This window comes from Rhagoletis pomonella, unplaced genomic scaffold, assembly GCF_013731165.1.
Source record: "Rhagoletis pomonella isolate Grant_MI unplaced genomic scaffold, Rhpom_1.0 Rhpom_scaffold_00011, whole genome shotgun sequence".
Classification (NCBI taxonomy): Eukaryota; Metazoa; Arthropoda; class Insecta; order Diptera; family Tephritidae; genus Rhagoletis; species Rhagoletis pomonella.
Genome location: NW_023458565.1, coordinates 3379514 through 3398485, shown reverse-complemented (window position 1 = coordinate 3398485; position 18972 = coordinate 3379514). Strand labels below are relative to the sequence as shown.

The window sequence follows — 18972 nt, the reverse complement described above, 5'->3', positions numbered from 1 at the left end:
AGGGAAGGAAAGCCGGGCAAGTCAACATCACTTTTCTTCTTACCCTAAAAAATGCATGGAACATTAGATACACATGCAAACAATCATACTTACAGGAACTTACCATAGTTTTCAGTATTATGCGAATAAAATAACGATTTTATCTGATTTATTTGCTGCACAGAAAACGTAAAACACGTGTAAACCGATTTGTTTTGCAAAAGAAAAATAAAACAAAGAAATGTCAGAAAGCAGTTTTAACAAGCAGCTGATTGCTTAAGTCGGTAAGGCAGTTTACTTTAACCCTTTCCGTGAACTGCAGATGGTATTTTCTCAGCTCATCTTCAAAAGGGACTTCCCCGCTTCCTAACCTTCCTGATACCACATTTCAGAGCATGTTTCGCGTGGGGGTCCCTTCCACTACAATGGCGGAATATGACTGTCCGCTACATCCCAAAGGAGGGGGGGAAACCAGCAGACCAATCAAAGTCATGCCGACCCATTAGTCTTACGTCCTTTCTACTAAAAACAACGGAAAGAATCGTAGACAGGCATATCATGGATAGTTTCCTTACGAGGAACCCTTTGCACAGACACCAATATGCCTATCTTTCAGGAAGATATACTATCCACGCTCTTCAGAATCTAACAAGGAAAATTGAAAAGTCCCTGGAGGACAAAGACGTAGTGGTGGGTTGTTTCTAGACAATTGCGTCCGGCGAAGAGAGGTTGATCAAATCATATATCGCTGGACAGCAAACGTCCTTAAATTCAGAACTGGGAATGGTCAGATTCTTAGCTACGAAAGGTTGCCCGCAGGGGTCAGTGCTCTCCCCTCTGCTATGGTCCATCGTAGTAGATGAACTACTCTGCCTTCTTAGCGAAAACGGCTTCGACGTTCAGGGCTATGCGGATGACATTGTCATTCTCATCAGAGGAAGATTCGAAGCTACCATCTCCAACCTCCTACAGAATGCTCTGAACATAGTCGCCAATTGGTGTAGTAAAAATGGGTTAAACATAAAAGGGACACATCAGTAGAAACATTCCTTCAAGGTGAAAAGATACACTTCTCCAAAGAGGCCAAATATTTAGGAGTTATCCTTGATGACAAGTTCTCATGGAATCCACATCTGGATAAAACTATTCAAAAGGCCAGGGCTTCTATCTTGACCTGCTGGAAACTTTGGGACGGAACTGGGGCATCAGACCTAAACTGTCGAGGTGGATGTATGATGCGACCTCACCTATGCTGCACCCATGTGGTGGAAGAAGGCGGAAGTGAAGTCAACACAGGCCAAGCTCAGTAAATTACGGAGACTGGACTGCGTGGGTAGCATTGGCGCGATGAGAACAACACCAAAGGCGGCTATCGAAGTGCTTCTTGACCTGCCTCCCCTACACATTGTAATCAAGAAGGAGGCTCTACTGTTTACAGCAGGGCTCATCTCAGGGGACAGTGTAGAGGACAAGAAGTATGTACAGCCTTCCACCCTCAGGGTTATAGAACAAGAAGATGGGTTACGCATAAGCTTTGTGGACATGTGCCTTCCGAGGTTTAACTTCTCACAAAACTTCAAGGTCTTTTTCCCTGACAGGAATAACTGGGACAACGAACGACCTAAACCCCGGAAGGGCAGCCGCATCTGGTATACTGACGGCTTAGAAACAGACCACGGCGCCCGAGCAGGAGTCTACGGCATACAACCAAGACTGCTCCTTTTCATTAACATGGGGCAAGGTAACTCTGTATGTGGAAGTGGGACAACCAAAAAACACATCTACATATACTCGAACAGCAGAGCGGCGCTCCTCGGTCTCAAAGCGCACGAGGTCAACTCAAAGTTGGTGTGGGACTGTCTTCAACTTATAATACTGATCGGCTCCAGGAACCGGGTATACGTCATATGGGTACCGGGACACAGTGGAGTCATGGGTAATGAAGTGGCAGATATTCTCGCCAGAAAAGGAGCTGCACAGGGTTTCATAGGCCCAGGACCCTTTACCTACTATTCCTGGATGAAGAACGAAGCACAACATTACTGGACAAATACGGAAGGTAACAGACAGGCCAAGTCCTTCATTCCGGATACTGTAGGGTAATGACACACTTGTCAAACATAGGAGTTGTCAACTCTGACCAGTGGAGGTTGTGTAACGAAGAAAAGGAAAGAGCAGAGCACATTATGTGCCACTGTGAAGCCCTTACCAGGACCAGACTTCGCTTCCTAGGCACATGCCCTAAATGGCATTCAGCCAAAGGACCTCGCGAGGTTTCATAACAGGCATCGACCGCAGGGATACGATCGTAGAGGGTCAGGAGATTGCTGATTGATTGTTGAGCTCAAACTTTTTAGCGTTTATATACCCCCTGTCACCTTCTGGTGGGCAGGATAGCACCCTCAGTTAGGTGCGCTTCTCAGAGGTGAAAACCGCATCGTAGTAGGTGACTTCAATGCGCATCACTTTCCTTGCCATTAAATCCTGTCAAACGATCGTAGGGTAACACGCTTGGCTGACTAGCTAGACGATTCGCCATTCTGCACATTTAACGACGACACTCCCACCAGGAGTGTGTGCAGTGTGTGGAAACCGAGTGGCCCCACTGTTTAAACCGGGAAAGCATGCCAACAGAGGGTAGTATTAATTGCCGATAACACTCCCCTGCGCTGTAGCGGAGGCACTAGAGGCCTTCTTACTCCCGCACTTCATGAACCTCCCGACCCCAGCAAATTATAAGTATGACGTCCGTAGATTGCACAATTGCACCACCGCACTTAATGCCATAAATATTCAGATAGCTCGCAACCGCTCCTGTGAGAGGACGGTCCTAGTAGCCTAACCATCTCCCCTACGAAGTCCTCTGAAACCATTTTCAACACCTGGACGAAAGAGGTCAAGCTACTGCTGGATATTTATTCCGACGGGCACCAATTCCAACAGTGAACAACCCGAAAATCCTTGGGACTACCTTCGCCAATCTGGGCAGTATTACGGAGTGGTAGTTCGCACCTCTTGCCTCTGAGCCACAGCGGCTGCGACAGTGCAGAGGTAATATAAGAGAAAAATCGTGTACGTCAAAATTAAGCTGTTATAAAGACATATAGCAGGATGTGTGTGATGACTTGGGAATCGGTGAGGTTTTCTCTAACCTCTTTTAATGGCTTTAAAATTGAAAGTTTAAATCAATTGGCCAGGATGGTATGTATCAGAAGATGCTGAAGTGTTAAAGAGGTCAGGTTATAAAGGCCCCAGTAATAATATTAGGGTATTTTGGTAATATTTTCACTCTTTGGAGAAAGTTTAGGGTTGTCATTTTTCCTAAATTCGGAAACGCTTGCTAAAAACTTCAAACCCATCAGTGTGACATCTTTCATGCTTAAGAACTTGTTGCGTTTTGTCAAAGAGTCGCCTTTGTTTTCAAACAACGTGCATACTAGGGTGGAAAATTCTGCGAATCAGCCTTACGCGACCTTGTATCAAATATGGACGTGGTGCTGGAAGCATGGAAGAACTCAATTAAGGTCTTTTCTGATATTGAAGGGGCCCTAAGCAATGTTACTTTTGATTCGTATTCCCTCTGTGGCTAGATGGCATGGAGTGGATGTAACAAAAATAAGATGGATCCATTCCATGTTTTCTAGAAGATTGTATCATACCGCAGGGGGGTGCACTCTAGCCTCTCTGGTGGTGGACTACCTACTAACAGAAATGCAAGTTTACGCGAATTATATTTGAGCACTAATGTCAGGAGGTCTCAACCTAGTGTGAAAGCGTATCTCTTTGTTTTTTGAGCACCAAAATCTTTTGGAAAAAGTACTTCGTTAGCTTTCCCCCAAGGGAGCAATGGAGAGGTCCAGACACTCTCCTGCGGAACTCGTTAATATTTTCTATACAGAAGGCTCAAAGACTGAAAATGGATGACATCTGGAGACTAACTTCGGGTAACTTCAGATGTTTTTGAGCTTTAGGTGTAATGTCAATGGTTGTTTGGTTGGATATCTTTGCAAGAAAGAAATAAGCAAATAGGATAGTTGGCGGAAAGTGGCAGGGACACCAAATCAGGGTATGCAGTGATAGCCAAGCTGCTTGGACGTCTTCAAGTATTGTCCAGCAATGTAAATTGAGGCTGAACTCCATTGTAAAATGGAGCAAGATTCCACTCATGTAAATACCAGGAGACTGTGGCGAACTGAAGTTCTTTGGAGCGCCCATTTGGGTGGAAACCATAGCGGGAACTGTCAGGTATGTCAGTAATCTTATGAATAAACTGTACCGTTGGTGCAAAAAACAAATATTTCCTGAAAAAGCCATTCAGGGTGGTATCGAAATTCCTTCACAGGCAAAGAAGCAGTGAGCTATGAGCCTTGATAATGGTACACAAAGCATGGAAACGACATATTGCCATTATAACTATCATCGAATACCCACTTTGTACATCTGCTTGGAGGTTAAGGAAAGTACAGAAGATTTCCTTGGCAACCATTCAGCGTTCGCGAGATGTATTGAGAATGAATCAGCTTAACTCTCGTTCCCTCGTCAGACTACTGAGATTCGTTAAAGAGTTTGTTAAGTTTGCAGAGGAGAAATGACGTACTGGTCATACCTGTCTTTCTTATACTTTTGTTACCTTCTCTAGGACTTAGATACTATAGGGAACTATGCCACCTCGTCCTCCCCTTAGCCGCATTCCTCATTGGTGGAATAAAGAGCTGCAGAAGTTGAGGAATGATGGGAGAAAACTTTTAAACCGGGCCCCAAGAACAAATGCTGAGATGAATTGGAAATGCTAGATACCTCTGTACAAATAACTGATTCGATCTTTGAAAAGGGTTTCGTTCATTTCGGGTCAGTTGTTTGCAGGATAAGACTGTATGTGTGGTGTAGAGATAAGACGCAGGTTTTGGGGAATCGCGATTGAAGTTTGGAATGCAATTTCTAAAAACCGCGACGATAGATTTCTCCAAAGCTTCGGAAAATGTTACTAGTTCACGAAATTCTTAAATTATTTTACTATTTATTTTTAGCAAAATTTGGTCGTCTGCGACATCTGTCAACAATTTAGCAGCCACTTTGTATGACATACGACTGAATGTGATAAACATTTGTACTAAATTAACGATACTTTTTACTCAATATCTCGTAAACTAATGGAGGTATACAAAAATGAATTACGACATTTGAAAAATCTTGATTAGTTTAATACGTCAATTCCAAAAACTGATAACACCAATCGAAAGATATTGTTTAAAATATATGACTGCATCTATAAACATACATACATATAACTAAATATGGTCAAAATGGCGCTTACGACAATCTTTTACCCAGGCAATGATATGCATCTGTGGTGAAGTGGAGCATATGTAATAGTACTGGGAGTTCTATCCAGATTTTTTAAACGACCGGATAATCGGGATATTCGAACAACAAAAAGAACGGATATAAACCGGACATCCGGATAACAAATGAGAAACGAATATTCGGATTTTATCCGTGTACACGAATATCCGGATAAACGGATAGTCCTCGACCTAAAGAAACCGCGAAGAGATATTTGTCATCTAACGTAGTCAAATTGTTCGCGAAATCTACAAAAATACTATCACTGAACTCGAATAGCTACGAACGTAGCATATGCTTAGGGTGTTCCAAAAATGCATGTGAAAAAGTGAAGTCGAAATGTTTATGCTATCCCCTACCGGGATATTTATGCTATGGCAACCGTGTGCACATTATTGTTGTGAATTTACGAATACAACGGATATGTAAATGCAATAGCATATGCACAAGGTCCTGAACAGCCCTAATATTTTTCGATCGGAAAACTCTGTTTCTCTTCAGTAGACTTCTAATAATATTCCCCAATGGTTTATTTAACAATTTTTCCAGATTAACTATATTTTATAGGTCCGCCAAAAGCTCAGAAAATGCAATGGGGGACCAATAAAAAGTCTTTAGTAATAAAAAATGGTTAAATAAACAATTGGGTATTATTATTGGAAGTCTACTGAAGAGAACAAGAGTTTTCCGATCAAAAATATTGATTCTATAGAATACTTTGAGCGCTTTGAGCGACCTCTAAATTTATTTATTTTTTTGATTTCAAAATAAAAAAAATTATAATATACCATGCTTTTATAAATGGACTAAAAATTAAAAAATAATATTTCTCAGTCCCATTGAATTTGTTTTGATAACTTTTAATTTTGATTTCATAAACGTTCTCTGCTTATAGCCAGCAATTAGTCATTTAAAGAAATGGCGTGTCGTCCATTTCCGCTGCAGCATTAGTAGTGCATATTTTTAGGCGCAACATTTAACTTCTTCTGGCGGGGCGACATCTAGTTTTCTAATTGTAATGTTTTTTATACAATAGAACAATCATAGGGAGTGAGAGCATTAAAATTCCGGCTTCACTTTTTTTTTGACCACCCTAATATACAATACATATGAACTTTGAATGCATGCGTTCGAAGCAATTCGGATTCACTGATGCGTAGATTTCACAAAAGTCGGACTACGATGGATTCAGTGATAGCAACGAATAAGTCTGAATTTTTAATTTTCTTACATGCGATCGCGTCCGGATCGTTTTTTATGTGCTTGGATCTTTGTACTTAACGGTATCTTCCAAAAAAATTTTATTGCAGTGCGTGGCAATAATTAGAACACGAATATCACGGCCGTTACCTAGAATTTACCTATATGCAAAGGAATGGAAATTGTGTGCCCAAAATTATCGTAAAAGTGTTATTTTTAATTGTAGAAATGTTTAGCCCTATAGCCGATTCAATGGGAAAGAATTTTTCCCATAAATTTACAAGTATAACCAAATCAAATTGGAGAATATTACTTTGGTTTTGATCTATCATTTTTGGAAATGTTTGTTCTCACGATAAGACTGATTATTATACAATAACCTCAAATAATAGTAAAAGCAATAAGTTAGTTCACTATTTTAAAAGTTCTTTTATTCAATGAACCGTAGGATATAACATCAACTGACTTATAATTTAAAAAAAGAGCTTCTTTATTTTTGTTCTAATTTTAACTGCTCATTTTCCGTATGATACTTATGTATTTAAATAATATATGTAGAAACAAAAATCAGTTTTTAACTTTCGGACTTCAAATAATGCTTACTTAGTCTATACAATCTTTCTGCAGTGGTTATATAATTTTTTATGTACACCTTCTTGTGGTATATTTCTTAAAGTGGTACCTTTGTGTCTATTCAAATAAATTCAATTTTGTTTCACTTTGTCATTAGAAAAATACAAAAATTCAATTAGATTAAACTGTTCTTTGTGAAATAATAAATACATTCTCTTTTGCTTTATTTTGGACAATAAAAAAGGTAATTGTATACGCTAATTTCATCGCCAAAACATTTAAGTGTTAAAAAACTGAATAGTACTAGCATAAAAATTATTAAACCTGATTATTTCAGCAATGAGGGACAATGAAATGATTTGTTTAGCAATAAAATGTTTATAAATAACATATTTACAGTAAAAAGCTAAAGTAATTTATATTTCAACTTATTATGTAACGATCGCAATGCATGTTTCCTCAACGTTACATACTATAACTTACTCTTTAACTAAATACAAACATATGTATGTTAGATACCGGCTTCTCATTTCACTTGTAATTATGTTATATATTGCAAGAAATTAAAATAACACGCATAATTTGCAACAAAATAAAAAGCAAGGTGTTTTACACTGTATGCTCAACGGTTGCAACTAAGTATCTATGGTATAACCCTCATCCATCTTCTCTACCAGCAATAGCTCTTCCAATCTATCCAATCGTTGACGCAGCTCGTCCTTCTCCTTTTGTGCTGTGTCGAATTTGCGCTTTAATTCATCATTTTGACGGCGTAGCTCATATAGTTGACGGCAAATTTCGGGCACTGACAATAAAGAAATAACTGTCGCACCCGGTTGCTTGCCATCACTTCCTGGCGCGTTGGTTCTACTGTTAGCGATGATGCTCTGTTTGGCTGTGTTAGAGGAAATTTGACGCACCAGCGGGGGTGCAGATATGTTGAGTAATTGTTTCGCCCCATGAGCGGTACTGGTGACGCTCATTTTCTGCTGTTGGTGATTTTGCTTTTGCACTTGTTGTTGATTATGGTGCTGCTGCGAAAGGTCAGTTTCTGACATCTCCGTGTCACTATCTGTTGGTACCAATTGTATAATTGAATCAATGTCATCTTCCTCCGCGGTGCCAGTGTCTGTTTGATCAGATTTTATAACTGTTTGGCCAGATTTTAACTGCAAAATAGAAATAAAACTTGTGTTAACAAAAAAGGCATATGTTTATGTTTTTATTATAAACTTAAAGATAAGCCCCAGCTCGCATTTATAAAAAAAAAAAACATAAAACAAGATTCACGCAAAAATTAGGTATTTATTTGAGAATTTGTTTAACAATTATAACACTCAATATAAAAATACCTGTCGTTGGGCTAGAAGTCGTGGAGCTGTGTATATTTGTCTGCTACCAGTATTAAGTATTCGTTGTTCGTCCGTTAGTGGCCTTATACACGACAATCGATCGCTAAAATAATAAGAAAAATTAAAGCATTGCATTGATTACAGTTTTTGATTCCATTTACATACCTTGCCATGGATGCCGGAATTTTTTGTACACCTTTTATATTTGTATTCCCATAGAATTTTTTGAAGTCATTCAGCGAAATAATGCGTACGTTCTAAAAGAAATAAGAATGTATGCTTAAAATATGAATCTGTCTTAAATGAGTCTTTCCTGGTTTAACACATATATATGTACATATAAATGTATATATGTATACATTTTTAACCTAACGAACCTTGTACATATTGAGATTATCCTTTGCCTTAGAAATGATACTAGCCCGCGCTTTATAATTCTGCGTGCGTGATGCCAATGTTCCACGAACGGGAACCACTGTGTAGTTGGTATTTAAATTCGATTTTCCGCTGCTGCTGGCATTATTATTTTTATGTATTTTCTTTGTCTCGTTAAGCAATAATTTTCCACCTTCCGACAAAACTAGTTGACGTCCGTTTTGCAAGGCAGTGGTGAGCAGCTCTTTAGATGTGTCTTCATCTTCTGGTATCATAGATATTCCATGATCTTTGAGCATATTTATTGTGGTTTTGTCTAACACGCCCGTTTCTTTATAGAAGAGAAACGACAAAATAAATATGGTAGAAGTATGCATTTAAATTCTCAATGAATGATAACTACCCTTGATATTTGCCAAATCAGATATTTTGGCTTCTGCGTAATCGCTATTATTTGTCAAATCGTCATCTACCTCCAAAACAATTTTTGTTGAATTTCCTGCATCTTCGGACACAAAATTCGATATGCCCATTATGGAGTTCACGGCTTCAGACGTTTCCTTCTGAAACATTAAAATAACATTACAATACATATTATTTTAATTTCCTGATTTGCATAAAGAACAATGCAATTTAGAAAAGCAAGCTACTGGAATACATACAAATGCATATTAGGATAGATGTTATTATTTTGGAATAATCGTTTTGCCAAATTGTTAATAATACACACAAAAACTAATCAAGCTAACTTGGGTACCTACTCTGAATCGCTTGGACCGCACCTGCGAGCATATTTATGATTTTTTTTTTAACATTAGAATGTGAATGCACGCATTTTATTTTTTTTTTTGACAGATAAGCACAAACAGAAAAGCACAAAAAAAAATTAAATTTAAAGCATGTAACTTCGTTTAACAATTCTAAATGTTGCATTACAAGTATAACTAACACTTTTTCGACATTTAAAAGCTATTTTATTCTCACCTCATGTTCTTCATTATATTTGCGGTTAATTTGCGATTGTCGCGCTAATTCCAGTTCCTCGAGTAAATCCGCTTGTTCCGTCATTACGGCAATTGCAATCGGTGTTTTGCCGAATTTTGATGTTATAGTAACATCGGCGTTGTGTTTAAGCAGAAGACGTGTTATGGATTTGTGGCCTTTTTCAACTGCCCAATGCAGTGGCGTCATTCGTAGCTACAGAATTTTTTTAAATTTAAATTAACAAGTTTTCCTATGTTAGAATTACTTATAACTTGATTTTCATATTCTACATACCATATCTCGCGGATTTACCAAACATTTCTTGGAAAGTAATAGTTCAACTATGCGTTCATTGCCATAGAAGCAAGCCATATGCAAAGGTGTGCGATCAACTTTTGTTTTAGAGTCCTTATTTATCCCGCCTTTTAGTAGAGCATCACAAACTTCATATTGGTTATTCATAGCCGCAAAGTGTAACGCTGACATACCCAACTGAAATAAACAAACATTAATAACAATACAAAGATTTCCAAAAAGTTGTGAGGAGTTCCGTGAAGTGCCACTTACCCAATCCGAGGTGAAAGGAGCACCGCGTGACAACATATTTTTCACTCCTTTCAGATCACCGTCTCGCGAGTAATGTAATAATTGTTTTCCCAGATCAACAACAGTCGTGGGAGCACTGAATGTATTGAGCGTCTTATTGCTTACGTCCACTTCAGTGCGCTGAAGTAGGCCCCGACGAATGTGAAACAAAACAAATGGAAAATCATTGAGTGCAAAATTTAACCAATTTGTAGCGCGCTAGAATACTTACAATCTTGTAGTTCATTAAATTCACTAATTGCCCAATGGAAGTTCCACTAGCAGGATAGACACTTCCATCCGCTCGCAAAGTGGCCACAACTTTATTGTCGCCACCGCCGACGCCGCCTACCATTTTCTATGCCAATTTTTTTTAGGCGGTTCGCCTTTATTGCAGTAATGCTGGGCCTACCTTGAATGCGAATACAGCTGAAGTGAAATCTGGAAAAACATTTGGAAAATGTTGAATTTCTCAAACAAAAAATTAAAATTAAAGGAAAAGGAAACAAGGCGCACGTACAAAAAGAGCAAGCTTTTTCTTTTCCGTCACTTGGTTTGCGCCGATTTCGTTTTGTGATGTTGTTTCGGATAAAACAAAAAAGGGCAATGATGATGGCAGCACGAGCAGGGTTGCATGCGACAGTGTTATCGCGCTAGTTATTCTTGCACAGGTAGGTATATGGGTAAGAATTTTGTTTGTCATGAATTACTTAATGATTATTGCATTTATTGTAGCCAGATTAATTTTTGATAATTTTTTTAAAAGCATAACATATACTTATGTACATATATTTCATATTTAAGTCAGTTTTGTGTTAACCAGCAACTTATTAGAGCCTTTGTCATATTAAGGTTATAAAAGTTATAAAGCTTTCTCTTTTTCTTTTTTTTCAATAATTTTTGTCTCAAATTAAGCAAATAACTTGGTATGGTACAAACATCTCGGTACAAAATTTAATTCAGTATCGATTTCTTAACGGAAGTGCAACTAGTGGCGTCACTTACCATCAATTACAACCCTGTATCGGGAAACGGTGAATACTCGCTTTGCAAATGTCTTCTCGTCGTAGCACGGAAATGTCGGAGAAACGTATTTTGCAAAAAACTACTTCCATGTGCCACTTTATCTACCAGCTAATTACCAAACACGATATTTTCGAAATAATCATTAACGATTTTTAGATATCCTCTAAGCAGCTTTTCGGTACAACTCAGTTATTAATTTTTTTTTTCCACTTAATTAATTAATTGTTGAAGCATAAACTCGCTTGGCCTCTTTCAATGTTTCCGTTCTTCTTTTTCCTGCCTTTTCTCCAACGTTAAACAGACTTCTTGTGGATTCGACTTTTGGTTGACGTTCGTTTGCAGATATGTATGTACGTATGTAAGTTCAAATACTAATATACATACATACATATATACAACTATGCTTAAATATTTATGTACATACATACATATATATATGCAAGCTGCTTTGTGCATTAACGCTCAACTGAGTTTATTCACATCCGTTTAGGTATGTGTATGTGGCGTAGCGAAATAGGGGAAAACGAAAAAAAACGAATCACACCGGAAGTAACTACATACCTTTGACGGAAATTTCCTAAAGTATGAACGTATGTATGTACATATGAAGCCACAAAGATTTCATTAAATAGGAAAATAAGAGAATTTATTCGCACAGTGTTCATACATACAAACAAAGCATTGGCACGGTAAGTTTTTCACAATATACATATGCAACAATTTTTATTCTACACCCCTATTCTGCAACACTTTCGTATTCGGATTTTGCTACGAATCGTAGAAATAGTATGCTGCAATCCGAATCGTATTTTCGAACTTTCGAAATGCCTAAAAACGAACGAGCAAGCTTTTTTGTGTACAAAACAATGCTGTGTCGGAGGTGAGATAAAAGATGTATATAAATCGATGTGTGTTTGCAAGAAATATTGGTGGTGTTCATTTAAACAGATAAATTTGCCTTTCGCATATACGTATATTTTTATCCAGTGCTTTATATAAACGAGCAAAAATGAATCTTTGTTACCCCTTATCGAGAAACTTGCGTCCGTTTTAGTTTATTGTACAACGATTTTTGGTTGTTGTGTCCAAACGCATAACCCGAATCTTAAAACTTTAACATACACGTGTAATCAAAGGATCAAACTTTTATTTAAATAAATTTTTCAAATTTCCGACCACTGGCTTATTAATAAATTCGGTTTGAACCATGAAATTTTTTGCAAATTTCGATTTGGGTTCTACGCAAAACTACTGTGATATGCACAAGAAATGTTGTATACCTTTGACATGCGGAAGCCCCTCTTCTCCGGCAATACAGAAAGTAGAATTCTGCTTAGTAAGGGTTACAATCCCTAAGCGCGGCCGAATGCAGAAGCAAGCGCAACAGGTGGTGGACCTAACAAAATGCATATTTTCAATGGCATGGAAGAAACTGTTATTGCATTAACTGGATTGAGAACCAGTTCTTCAGGCATAGGAGGAGTTCTGGCTTGTGGTTGAACAACTGTTATAACTGCAAATGCATCAAAATCCATAATTTTCCTCAAAATATTTAAAATCAACCAATTTTACTATAAACCATGATAAAAACATAGTAAGGTAGAACCGTTCTCTCAATTTGTCGGCCATGATTTTTTTTTGAAGTTTGCCAACATTTTAAAATCATATAAAAGGGAAAATAAAAAAATTGAAATTGTTCGAAATTGTTGTTGCTTGAGATTCAAAATGAAAATGTGTGTGTGAGTAAATTTAAAAATTAAAATGTTTGGAAATGTCAAGAATTTTAAAAGTAACTCTCAGCGGTTCTACCTGCACGTGATGAGTGTTTTTTTTTAATTCCTTTCCACTTTGTTTTCCTTCATACAGCTGACCATGATAAAAACATAATAAGGTTAAACCGTTCTCTCAATTCGTCGGCCATGTTTTTTTTTTTTAAGTTTGCCAACATTTTAAAATTATATAAAATTTAGAGTAAAAAATGAGAGGAGGGGAGCTTCAAAGTTGTTGTTTGAGATTGAAAATGAGAATTTGTGTGTGAGTTTGTGTGTAAAATTTTAAAATTAAATTGCTTGCAAAAGTCAAGAATTTGAAAAATTCCTCTCAGCGGTTCTACCTTATAATTTTTTATCATGCAGCTGACTTTGAAAAACAATTGATAGGCTGGCAATGCTGCACCTTTTTCCGCAAGAGTTGCAGCATGTCGCTACGAATTACGAATTACGAAAATTCGTGTTTTAGAATAAGGGTGCTAATATTTTTCCACTAATTTTTTATGAAAATATGGTTGATTCTACAACAAAAAACATAAAAATAGAATTCCTAACCATTGTGCTAAACTCGCGAAAATTCAGCAAATTTTCTTGCAAATTTTCAACTTTTTCATCCGATTTTCATGCAAGTTTTCATCTTTTTGAGTAAGCAGTTTTGTAGCCCAATCAATTTTATTAAAATAAAGTGCATATTTTAAGTAGATAGGAATTACCGTTGAATTTTGGCAATTTTTTTCACGGAGTCTCCTCCATAAATTTTTTTTTTTTTAAATACTTTATATGAAAATAAATGCAAAACACCTTCAACAAAAAAATTGTCAAAAATCAATGCGATTTTTGACTAACTCCGAACTCGCATTTTTTTTTAATAGAACAGAACATACTCAAAACAGAACTGCATACTCAAAAAAACTCTAGAAAATCTGATTAAAAAATCTGATTAAAATGTTGAAAATTTGCTGAACTTTCGCAAGCTTAGCACAACGTTTAGGAATTACATTTTATGTTTTTTGTTGTAAAATGAACCATATTTTTATACAAAATTGAAGGAAAAACATTAGAATAAAAATTGTTGCATATACATATTGTGAAAAATTTGCTGTCAATATTTTGTTCCGGCAGTGTATCGTCGTCTCAGAAAACGGATGTCGGATGTTACAAAACACGGTTTTGAGAAAATTGACTTTGAAGTTTAAGGTCGAATTAATCCGAAACTGTACGGTAGATTTTTGTAACTTTTGAAGGAGACGTAGTTGGTGTTATTAGTTTTGATTTCCCATATTTTTACATTTAATATCTCTTAACGTTAATGAGAAAATTTACTTTTCATTCCGTATACATTTGTCGTAAGTAGCGTTTACTCACCACTTTGTTTTGTCCACAGAACATACGACAATAGTAAAGTATCTATTTCAACGACGATGGTATAATTTGATGAAAAAAACAGACATATTTATTAAATAATGATTACTTATTAGAAAAAACATAACAAAAACATAATCATGTATTTAATAAAAAAAATCTGTACATCTCTTATGCTGTAAATATGTTACGAACATACGTTTTCTTTATATAACAACTTGTATGTGCCACATACGACAAACGTTTTATGATTAAAAAAAAGGTACGTTTGTATGGGAATTTGTCGTATGTGACGCATTTTCAGCACATACAACAAAAGGCATACCCAATCATTAATATTATGTAACATACGACAAAATGCGCACGAAATATCTCAAAAACTAATGGAGATATAAAAAAATGGATTGCAGAAATTGAAAGAGCATGTCCAACTTAGTAAATCTGCATCAAAATCCCAAAATCGTGATTTTGCACATTCGTCATCCGTTTTCTGAGGCGACGGTATGTATTTAATTATTTGTGCCACAAATGCATACACTCAAGCAAATCTGTGGACGTAGCCGTTCAATGAGCTCGCTGGCTCTGAAGGGGTGTGCTAGTGAATTCGGAGCCATGTCAGCGTTCGATTGCGGCTTATTAACATGGATTTGCGACTTCAAGAAACTCCTAGATTAGTGGGGCAAAATCGCCTTCACCACCTACCTCTTATTTTTATCACACAACCACCTGCGCCCCATCTGTTAAAACCCTACTTGCTATCACTCGTAATTTATTGTATAATTAAGTAAATGCTTGTTTTGTTTGTCTGGTCAGTTTAATTTGGTTAAAATTGCAATATTTGTAAGGTTTCTCTGATCTAACCGTTATATGTAGTTTTAAGTATTTAATAAACAACAAAGAAACCAAATTTTAAGTTCGCTGAAATTTTATATAACACACAGTAACTAAGTTTCATGGTAGATTAGAGCTGCACAAACAGCCATGTTTTTTGACATAAGCGACATTTGGGCATAAGCGACTATTGGAAAAATTAAATACAAATCCAGAAAACAATTATGTATTACATCTGATACCGCTTACCGTAGAATGAGTCAGTGCGATTCCCCAAAAATAAACACTAAAGTTTGATTAATTCAATATTTATATTGGTTTTATTGGCTTATCTTTCAATATTGATGTATGTAATAAATATGTTTTTCATACAGCAGTTATAATTACCTATGCATGTATAAGGTATACTACATACATACTTAAGTACATTCATATACATATTTTTATTTAATTACGGCTATGAGCAGCCACAATGGACTGAATGATTGATTGATGAGTGATTTTGTTCGCCTAATTATACTGATTCTTAAGAATTGCTTACAATCAGTCGGTATCTATATATATAATCTATATATATATATATATATATATATATATATATAATACGCGAAGGCATTTTTCATTCGCCCGATTTTCAAAAATGAGGTGTCAAATAAAAGCGCTTGGCCTGTAGACGCGCAAACTGGTTTTATTTTTTGGAAAAAAGTTGCCACCTGTTGAAAAATTAAATTCAAATTATTTAAAAATCAATGCCATCATATCCGCACCGTTCGTTCGATTTTCCAAAATGACGTGTCAAATTAAAAGGCTTGGACTGTATGTGCAATAAGGTTTTACTTTTCCGATATGAGTGGTCACCTTTAAAAAATAATACTCAAATTATTTAAAAAATAAATAAATCAATTATTACAAAATGGGTATCAACCGAAATGGGTTTGAAAAGCTTTGTTTCATAGCTGAACTATGGGAGTGTTGCCACCTGTTAAAAAATCATATTAGGTAAGAAAAATATGTATCACCATATGGGTACCAAATGAAAGGGGTTTGAGAAAGAAGTAGTTTGAAAATATTTTGAAGAGGGTTGCCACCTGCTTGAAATGTCGAATTTAGTTTACTTATACACAAGTTATATGAAACATAAAAATATGGATGTCAAACGAAGGAGTGTTAAGAAATCTTAAGTTTGAGCGCTAAGAATATTTTTGAGGTTTTGACAAAGGATTGCCACCTGTTTAAAAATTTAAATTCAAATTATGTAATAAGTTTAATGAATTACTAAAATATGGGTATCAAACGAAGGGAGTTTTAAATACTTTTATTTCTGAATTGTACTTCGCGGGGTTGCCACATGTTTGAAAAGTCAAATTCCACTTAATTTACGAGTTAATTAAAATAAGTATCGCGATGTCAGGCGAATGAGAGTTAACAAGGATTAAGCTTGAAAATACTTTTGAAGAGGGCTTCCACCTGTTTGAAAGGTCCAACTCAATTATCTAATACAAAAAGTATATGAAATATAAAAATACCGTAGACAAACGAAAGAATGTTAAGAAATCTTTAGCTTGACCATTTGGAATGCTTAAAGAGGGCTGCCACGTGTTTAAAAAGATACATTCAAATTATTCATTCATTTAGGAGGGAAGCCATTTGTTCGAGCAATCAAATTCAAAATAGTTCATCAGTATATTGAAATACATGTGTATCACAATATCAGACGAAAGAGATTTAAGAAGATTTTAGTTTGGGAATACTTTTGAAGGGGGATTTCGATTTTTTCCGAACTTCGAACATTGACCAACCATTCGATTATTCGATTCATAATTTGGTGGTGCCAATTCGACTTAGTCCGAACTTTTTCGAATTTTCAAAAAATTTTGTTGACTGAAAATTTAAAAATTTGTTTGTAAGAATGATAACACAAATCGAAAAAGAGATTCAGTGGAACTTATATTAATGTGATTAACTATCCATATCGCTTTTCTTAGCTTCACAACCAAAAATAAATAAAAATAAGTATTTTGTTTTCAAATAAATATCTAAAAAAAAAATCAAAAATCAAAAAATTTATTAAATGTAGCATATTGAAAACAATTCTTTGGCACGTATATCGCGATTTCAATTATTTTTCTTGCTTTACAAAAACAAAATAAATTTCTACATACTTCACGTTACATATGTATGTACATACTTATGCAATCATGCGTATATTTATACATAATACAACGAATAAAAAAGTCTTACGTTTAATGAAAACGTGTGATTTTGCCTTTTAAAGCGGGATGTTTAAGTAAACGGCTGGGATTTTTGACTTATGTCACATTTGACATCAATGATGAAAAACGGAATGTCAGTCACCTGACACCAATGACGACGATATACATTTCGTCAGTTTTTATGATGTATTTGACACCAAGTGAACAGCTGTTAGTTAGGGCAGTTTTTGATGTCAGTAATTTTGACATAATGAAAACCAAGCATTAGATAAAGTTTTAAGATCATAAAGCGCCTAAAATCTTACATATTTTTAATGAATTTATTTATATAGCTGGGACGTGTAACTATTTAAATCAATAAATACATTTCGCTGTGAGTTAATACTTAAACATTTATGGCGACGTGCGATAATGGCAACGGAATTAATGTCACTGATATTAATACACAATTGCAAAGTGAATTAATGTCAATGACATAAAAACATAAATAATATTTTCGATGACATAAACACTTTCATTTTGTGAATTTAAGTTTAAATAACAAAACTTATTTTTATAACATTACATTTTTAACTTTTAGAGGGTGAATCAATTCCAAAGTGACCGTATGTCAATTGGCCCTTGTATTAATGTCATTGACATTATTGCACGTCAGCACATTTATTGAAGTTCAATTGTTTAATTTTTTTGTATATTTTTAATTCAATTTATATATGATGCATCGATGCAGTATTTGGTCGCATTAGATCGAAAAAACGTCGATGTATTTTATTGACTTGCATCCCTAAGGCAAATATGTTGCGACAGACAATGATGGCAAATTTAGTCAGAAAGAAGAAAGTTGCAAAGTTACTTTTTTCCAAATTAATGCGAAATTCGATTTTTTCTGAAAAATTAGATTTTATCCGAATTTTAACACCACAAAGTTCGATTTCAGAAATTGGCCATTTTTGCGCTAAAAATCGATTTAAATTCGAATCTCGCAGCTTCGAATATCGAATTTACCCATCCATTCTCTATACCACTCTGTTGGCAGAGTGTCTTTAGCCTCATCCTTGCACACACCACACCACATACAAATTCTAATTTGAGAAATTCAGTTTGTATCGGAGGTACCACGCCCCCTTTTTAAATAACTCCCATTTTTTCCATGAGTTTGGCGTTGATATTATATATCTCTGTACTAAGTGGCAGCACTCTACGATGAATACTTCCAGAGATATGTTGTGTGAAAACTTTAGTTTGTATGGGAGGTGCCACGCCCATTGACATATCGAAATTATTCTTCTTCTATTATCATCCTTTGAGGGTCTATACTCGATGTCCAAAATTTCAAAAATATCGGTACAGCTGTTCTCGAGTTTTTCGATTAGAAAAAAA

At 35.8% G+C, this 18972-nt stretch overlaps 2 protein-coding genes across 3 annotated transcripts in view; both read right to left on the bottom strand.

The window, feature by feature from the left end:
- LOC118747289 (ATP-dependent RNA helicase DDX54) overlaps window positions 1–209 on the bottom strand; it is a gene marked incomplete in the record, with an annotated part of 2904 nt that extends 2695 nt beyond the window's left edge. Inside the window, 2 exon segments of the mRNA XM_036481293.1 lie at window positions 1–44; window positions 104–209. Of these exon segments, the coding sequence (XP_036337186.1) occupies window positions 1–44; window positions 104–106 (47 nt within the window).
- A 6718-nt stretch (window positions 210–6927) lies between these two features.
- Window positions 6928–11059, bottom strand: LOC118747288 (ankyrin repeat domain-containing protein 36B-like). 2 transcript variants are annotated; one of them, XM_036481291.1, is made up of 11 exons: window positions 10912–11059; window positions 10624–10832; window positions 10374–10532; window positions 10101–10298; window positions 9807–10019; window positions 9584–9604; window positions 9226–9385; window positions 8825–9153; window positions 8613–8704; window positions 8448–8550; window positions 6928–8264 (listed from the first exon to the last, which is right to left on the bottom strand). In XM_036481291.1, exons 2-11 carry the CDS (start codon window positions 10744–10746, stop codon window positions 7731–7733), a joined length of 1932 nt encoding a protein of 643 aa, XP_036337184.1. In that variant the 5' UTR covers window positions 10747–10832; window positions 10912–11059; the 3' UTR covers window positions 6928–7730. The 2 variants fall into 2 exon arrangements, with proteins under 2 accessions (XP_036337184.1, XP_036337185.1); XM_036481292.1 differs by lacking the exon at window positions 9584–9604 and having other exon boundaries at window positions 10912–11055.
- Between the last annotated feature and the right edge of the window lie 7913 nt (window positions 11060–18972).